Source organism: Poecilia latipinna, unplaced genomic scaffold (assembly GCF_001443285.1).
Source record: "Poecilia latipinna isolate Pla-1442-1.1 unplaced genomic scaffold, P_latipinna-1.0 Scaffold2307, whole genome shotgun sequence".
Classification (NCBI taxonomy): Eukaryota; Metazoa; Chordata; class Actinopteri; order Cyprinodontiformes; family Poeciliidae; genus Poecilia; species Poecilia latipinna.
The window spans coordinates 9,109-16,140 of NW_015114923.1; the positions used below are offsets into that span (position 1 = coordinate 9,109).

General features: G+C 39.5%; 1 protein-coding gene across 1 annotated transcript in view; it reads right to left on the reverse strand.

Annotated features, from left to right (window-relative positions):
• Positions 1-3,280: 3,280 nt before the first annotated feature.
• Positions 3,281-7,032, reverse strand: part of LOC106937265 (WD repeat-containing protein 78-like) — an 18,416-nt gene continuing 14,664 nt past the window's right edge. The window contains exons 13-18 of the mRNA XM_015018677.1: positions 5,565-5,591; positions 5,395-5,486; positions 4,768-4,866; positions 3,842-4,068; positions 3,593-3,746; positions 3,281-3,495 (exon numbers count right to left, since the gene is read on the reverse strand). Of these exons, the coding sequence (XP_014874163.1) occupies positions 3,445-3,495; positions 3,593-3,746; positions 3,842-4,068; positions 4,768-4,866; positions 5,395-5,486; positions 5,565-5,591 (650 nt within the window). The 3' untranslated portion in view covers positions 3,281-3,444. The remainder of the gene's footprint in view (positions 3,496-3,592; positions 3,747-3,841; positions 4,069-4,767; positions 4,867-5,394; positions 5,487-5,564; positions 5,592-7,032) is intronic.

The window sequence follows — 7,032 nt, forward strand, 5'->3', positions numbered from 1 at the left end:
ACATTCTCGCCTAAAAATGTTGTACCAAATCACGTTGTGTCATTTAAAGTGTTATAAAGCTAAATAATTTGTCGCTATTCACCGCCATTGACGCTCTGCCTGAACGCCCAGTTGGAACCCGCAATGAATTATGGGATATCGTGGGCCGTGAAGGATACACCGGACCCATCCTTCAAATCTGGGGAAAAGAAGGACGCATTTGAAGGAGTCTTTGAATTCGGACAGGCCTTGTCATAGACATAATATAAGGATAGACGCCTCATGGACCGCTCTCGCCTATTGTCGCTGACGAGATTTAGGGCGGCCATCTTGGAGCGGTCCTCCACTCAGCGTTATGTGTTTAGCAGGCACAATGACGTATCAGCGCATTTAATCGATCATAACACACTTTGTTACTGGAAACCATATTCAAACAGCTATCAAAGCAACATTTATAAACAATTGTATTTTTAATACATAGTTCATCATATTTAAATATGCTTAGTGGCTATAACAATAGAATAGGAATGGAATATTCTGATATCGATGTATGAAGAGCATATTACAAAGCACACAGCCGTTCATAATTTATTTAANAAATTATTTAGTAATATCAATATATATTTATATAACTATACAAACACTAATAAATAAAGATTAATAAAGGCACAAATAAATAATGATTTTTATATATATATATATATATATATATTTTTAAGAGGGGGGTTTGTGTGGCTTTAAACTCGTTTCCAGCCTGTAAAGAAGTGTGGTATTTGTGCCACTTCACAAAGTGGCACAAATACCATTTGTGCCAGAGGTCGAATGTTGAGCTGCTGCCGCTGTCCAGCAGGGGTGGTGCTGAATAGCTGAGGCCTGATCTCACATCCCCTCTGACGGGCCTCCAGCATCCCGCCTCTGTAAAACTTAACACTGAATCAAACCAACGCCGAGTTCTTTGTTTTAGAAGCAGACAAGCGAGGGGACAAAGATTCAAAGGAAACTAGCCACTGTTAGGAAAATAAAATTAAAATATGCTAGTTTTTAAACTTAACCATATGTAAAATATTATATAAAATCATCAGCGTTTTAAAATTAGAACATTGGGTTCCAAATTGCCTATATGTTACTTTAGGTTTAATGCAGGAATCTGTTTTTCAATAAATCGCTCAGAAAAGGAAACAGATGCTTGGCAGTTCAGATAAAAAACAGGATGTAAAAGACAAGTTCTGTTTGTTCACAGTCAAATTCTTTGGTGATTTTCTAGGGGTAAGGTAGACACTTAAAACCTGGAGAAAAACAAAATGAGGTCTAGGTAAAAAATACATCTCTTTCTGACAAATAGGGTCTTTGTTCAAATGTTTAGAAAGGGAGAAACAGGAGAGATTCCAGATGTAACCGACATGAGAAAATCCTGTTTGAGAATGACCTTTGCTCTCTCTGACTTTTACTCACTCTGGACCTTTGCTCTTTCTCTCTCTTCATCTTTGGTTTTGAATAGATCTCAAAGAAGTTGACAAAATCATTTAGACCATCCCATCTAGGTAATTTGAAACTGCTTAGAGGTTTAGAAGGAGAGGACACAACTTCAATGCATATATTAAAATTAGGACTACACCTCTTAATAAAAACCTCCACTTCACAGAAACAAGTCAAATTGCTTTGTTCCCAAAGGCCCCTTTGCTTTTTCTCTTATTTTTGTATTTTGTTCATTTTTCTACTTTTCTCAGGTAATTAATCTCTGTTTTATGGTTTGGACTTCTTGATGGTTTGAGTGTGATGCTGATCTGTTTTTCTATGCATTTAATTGTCTGAATAAAACTCTAGATATGTCTGAAGTTGAATGGCGACTGGTTGTTCTCTGTGTGATTTCAACTTTGTACATGAGGAACCCTGAATTCGGGACACAAGAGGAAAACAAATATTTTATTCCTCTAATTTTACACCACCAAAACCGGCCGAGCGGCTCAAATCACCGTCACATTCAGCGGCAGGAGCCGCAGAAGCCGCTCGCTCCTACACGGGCCTCTGGGTTACAAAACTTCTGCCTGCTGTTTCTTTTTCCCTCCTTTTTTTTTTTTTAACTTTAAAGCACATGTTCTCAAACTACACATGTACTTTCTGTCTGTGCACCCCCCGTGGCTTAAGCTGAAAGCCCGACAGCCGCTCCGGTAACCCGCCTCAAGCCGAGGAGATCCGAGGAGAAGATCCCACCACTGGCCGGATTGTGGCCATATTCGGGCTCCCTGACGCTGGAGGAGCCCCCCTTCTCTTCGTTGAACGCCGAGCTGGAGGACATCTCCGTGGCTTTTCTGCTGATAATGTCCCGGTCGGCCTCACGGAGCGGCGATGGAGAATCAGAGCGCAGAGGGGAAGCAGGATATGCGGCTCTTAAAGGCGCACAGACACCGCTGCTGTCTCCGTGCTGTAGAAGAGGATGATGGGAGGCGGAGGAGGGAGTGGAGGGGAGGGGGTGATGAGGCAATGGTCACGTGGTTTTCACAGATTGTTCCTCTGGATGTAAACATCGTGTGCCGTCTGCCGTCAGGGCCACTCGGTGGAGCAAATAGGCGCCATGATGATGCGCGGTCCTCGATACAGGTCAAGAAATAATATTATAAATTTGTACAAGACAGCATGTCAGGGCCATTGAAGAAAAGAAGGAAGGATAAATTTCTGCCAAAAACCTCAGAAATTTTGAGATTAATTTTCAGAAAAAGCAAGGTCATTTCTGAGTTTGGACAGTTCGAAATGTTTTAGAAAAAACTCAGCAATTTTGAGATCTCAGAAATGTTTAAGAAAAAAACAAGGACATTTCTAAGTTTGAAAAGGGGAAGGTTTTCTGGAAAAACCTTAAAAGAATTTTAGATTAATTTTTGGATACTTTGTCCTAATGTTCTAAGAAAAAAACAACTCAGAAATGTTGAGGTTAATCTCAGAAGTTTTCCATTTGAAAAAAGGACATTTCTGAGCTTGAACAGTCAACAATTGGCTTGAAAAAGTTCAGACATTGTGAGATTAAGTTGAGGAGTTGGAGGAAAAAACAATTTTTGAAATTTATTTATTTTTTTTAATTTCCAAGTTTTTTCCAGCAAATTTGAGCTGGATGATTTTGTGCCGTGACATTACATTTGTTGTGAATTGATGTGACATAAATCCACTGAATTAAACTGATTTAAAGGTTTGCCTGGTGTTTACAAATACATTTTAGGCTAAAACTAATCCAACAAATTATTAAATTCTCTTGAGTTGCAAGTTTTCCCACTAGTTTGCTGGTTTGCAAATGAAGACATGAAACACTTTGTGAAACTGTTAAATGATCTGTTTATTTTGTGCCTTTTTATCTTCAATTTAACATTTGACAACACAAACCTCTGTAAGTTTTAATAAGAAAAGCCTGTCTTTCAATGACAACAAACGCCACATATTTGAAGTAATAACTAGATTCCGTTTCTACTTGGCGGTTCTTCAGTCAACGTACCCGCCGACAGATGCCATGACCTCATACAGATCGCACACCTGAAAGAGAGACATCATCTGGTCCCTGTCTTATCTTAAATGTTTTTTTGGGGGGCAGTCTAAACAAAGAGAACGTTTGGCAATGAAAGCACTTTACCTTTTTTGGTTTCCCGACTCTGAAGTTTTTGAGTTTGTACACAGTCACCTCACCCCGACTGTCCCCAACCAAAATGCTGTCTGAGCCTTTGGCAAACAGCAAGGACGACAGCGTCACGCCGGGCTCGGCGTGGTGTACCAAAGTGGGCCGCATGCTAGATGAAAAGGGTTTGCTTTGTCACTGTCTGGCTGCAAATCGGCTTGAAACAGAACCGAACACGCAGCCCAGGGGAACGCCGGAGTGACTCACATGCTTTGGCAGAGGTCCCAGACCTCCACACGGTGCCTGTAGATGGCTGCAAACACCGTGCCGCAGTTTGGGGACCACTTGACGCTGTCCACTATGCTCTGCACCGACGTGAAGCTCATTTTGGGGTTCAGCGTGTCCACCTTCCACAGCTGAATCGTCCCGTCTGAAGAGGTGCTCAGGAACACGTCTGAATAAATAGGCGACCACTCGATATGCGTCACTGGGGACTGCAGGAGACAGGAATAAGTGAGCAACATTGTGTGTATATATATATATATATATATAAACACACACACACACACACACACACATTTACGCATCCACAAGCCTGGAATTTTTTTTGTTTTGCTGTTTAGCTACACAGACTCAAAATGGAGCTAAATCTTTTTAAAAGAGAAAAAGTCACATATTTACGGAAAAGGATTCGGGCAGCTGAAAAAAAGAAGAAAATGAATTCTTACGCTGAACTAAAAATTCTGAATTTAAAGGCTGAATTTTGAGACCAAAGTCAAAAATTTTGAAATTAAAGTCAGAATTTCTGAGATTAAAAACATAATTTTGAGACTGAAGTTAGAAATTTTGAAACAAAAGCCAACATTTTGAGGTTAAATCTGAATTTTTGAGATTAAATCAGAATGTTTTTAGATTAAACTCAGAAACTTTTCAATTAAAGTCAGAATTCTGAGTTTAGTCTCAAAATTCTGATTTTAATCTGAGAATTCTGACTCATTGCTATACAGCAAAACTCTACTAACACAAGCAGCCACTGTAGCTAGTTTTCTGCTTGTAAATAAATGGAATAAAAAACAAACAAACATAAACCCTCAAGAGGAAATCCTGGACTAACCGCATGTACAAAAGTCACAGAACAGAAAATGAAGATATTACGACGTTTACCTTTTAAATAGAGGTCAGTATAAACTTACAGGGTGTTTACAGTATGTGTCCAGAAAATGATCGCTGTTGGACAGAGAGCACTTGTGCATGCTGCCGTCCCACGTTCCGATCACATAGATCCCAGTGTCCTGCAGCGCCATGTGGAAAAGAGTTTAAGATTTTTATTAACATAAAAATAGGAGACAGATAAATGAACACTGAGTTTAAGCTGTAATATTAGTTCTGATGATTAAAGAGAGATGGAGTTTGATAAAGAAAGGAAAGTCTGTATTGTTTGCACAAAAAAACAGGTATGGATGAATTAAGTGACACAGTTCAATAAATGAATACATTTATTATTTGTAAAATGTGTGATAAAAGCTTTAAATAAATATACACTACTTAGTATAATGTGCTAAGCATGTAATCAACATGCATTAAATGAAAAGATTTATTTATTTAAGCAAATTCTGTTGTTTAGTGCAGCAGTGGTCCTGTTTTAATGAAGTAAGTAACGTGTACTGATGATAATTTCAGACAAATGGATTAGCTTATTTTCTGAATTAAATAAAACTTTCTCTCGCTTATTCATCAGATTGTAGCACTTTGGCCCCTCGATAATACTACAGCAGCACAGTAAATAAATGATTTTTGCTCATTTTCTTGAGTAAACTTACGTCTGGATGGAAGTCAATGCAAAGAACAGTGGTCAGTGGAAGCAGCACATTTTCAGTCTTCGACTGGCCTCCTCCGATGCTCTGTTTACGACCTCCTCCGATGCTCTGTTTACGACCTCCTCCGATGCTCTGTTTACGACCTCCTCCGATGCTCTGTTTACGACCTTGACCTGATGATCTTTTCAAGATCATCAAGTCTGGGAAAAGATGCATTTTTTTATTTTTTAAAGAAAACAAAAATATCCATGTTATGATCATTAAAACAGAGCTGGGCTTTATCGGTAAATCTGCATTCCATGAGGTTTTGGTGTTTTTTTTAAATATATTTTCTCAGGTATTCATGAAAAAGTAGATGATTGTGTCTTACACAGTTTGCATTTTTACTGTATTTAGCCTCTTTTAAAAAACATACCCATCAAAAATCTGCAAAGATGAGGCGCTTCTGAGCTCGTTCATAACCAATAGCTGAGTTTCCATCGGAAATGTTTGCAAAACGTTTTCTACATTCCGCTAACGTTGGAAGAAACACAATTTCAAAATTGCTGCGTTTCAATTAAATTCAAAACACAGTTAAAGTCTCATGTGAGTATGTTTGCTCATGTCATTAACAAACATGCCGTGCCATCATCCTCCTACCACTTCCTGTTGTCCTCCTCTTCTTCTTTTCTCCCCGTATTAACATCCGGTTGTTAATCACGTGACTCGCGTGATGCAAAAAAAGCACTTCCATCGCAGGTTTGTGCTACATGAACATTTCGATACCACCAACGGAAAAATGTATCAAAAAATTGGCATGTTTCCGTTCTGATGTGCGCGATGCTGTGGTCAATGGAAACGCGGTCAGGCACAGCAGGGGCAGTTCCTCTCCATAACACTTAGGGGCAGCGGTGATATATTCTCACACAGCAGAAACAAGACGCTTCCTGCTTGATAGACTTGATTTCCATTCAATGCACTGATTTTTCATAGAAATGAAAGGGTAAATTTGGATAATAGAACATTGTCAATGCTGTATTATGTGGCTACTTTACATAACAAAAAGATTGCACTGACAAAACAAAGCTTAGATAGTAAAGATTACACTCCCGTGCTTTGAGCCTGTAGTCTGTGGGGTTTATTACCTACGCAGTTGAAATCATTGTGCAGGATGAGCCACTTGGTAATCCTGCCATCTCCTGATACCGACACTAGGACTTCTTCTCGTTCTTCCCCCGATAGCTGCAGCTGTTGTTTGTTCTAGGTGACCTGCCACACCGGTTGCGTGTGCCTCTTAGCACAGTCACTACGAAAGAAAACAAACAGTCAAAAAAAAAAAATTCATAAATAAGCAGTTCTTAACTTTTCACAGCTGATAGTCTGTTAGATTTGGTGCCAAATGATCCAAGCTAATTGAAAAACATGTTCACCTCTTTGCCTGTGGTGGCGCTGCACCAAGAACCACTGAAGAAAATGACACAAAGAAGACACTGAGCACAACTTCCTTCTATTTCTCCCACTAGCGATAGACTCTTGCGTTTGTTTTGATTGTATTTACCCAGAATGCCCAGTGCCACTCCCTTTGGAGGGGTCTTTAATCCGTTTGGCACCAAAGTTCACATCAACCAAACTGAGACCGAGGTTTTTAGGTGGACCAGAGTT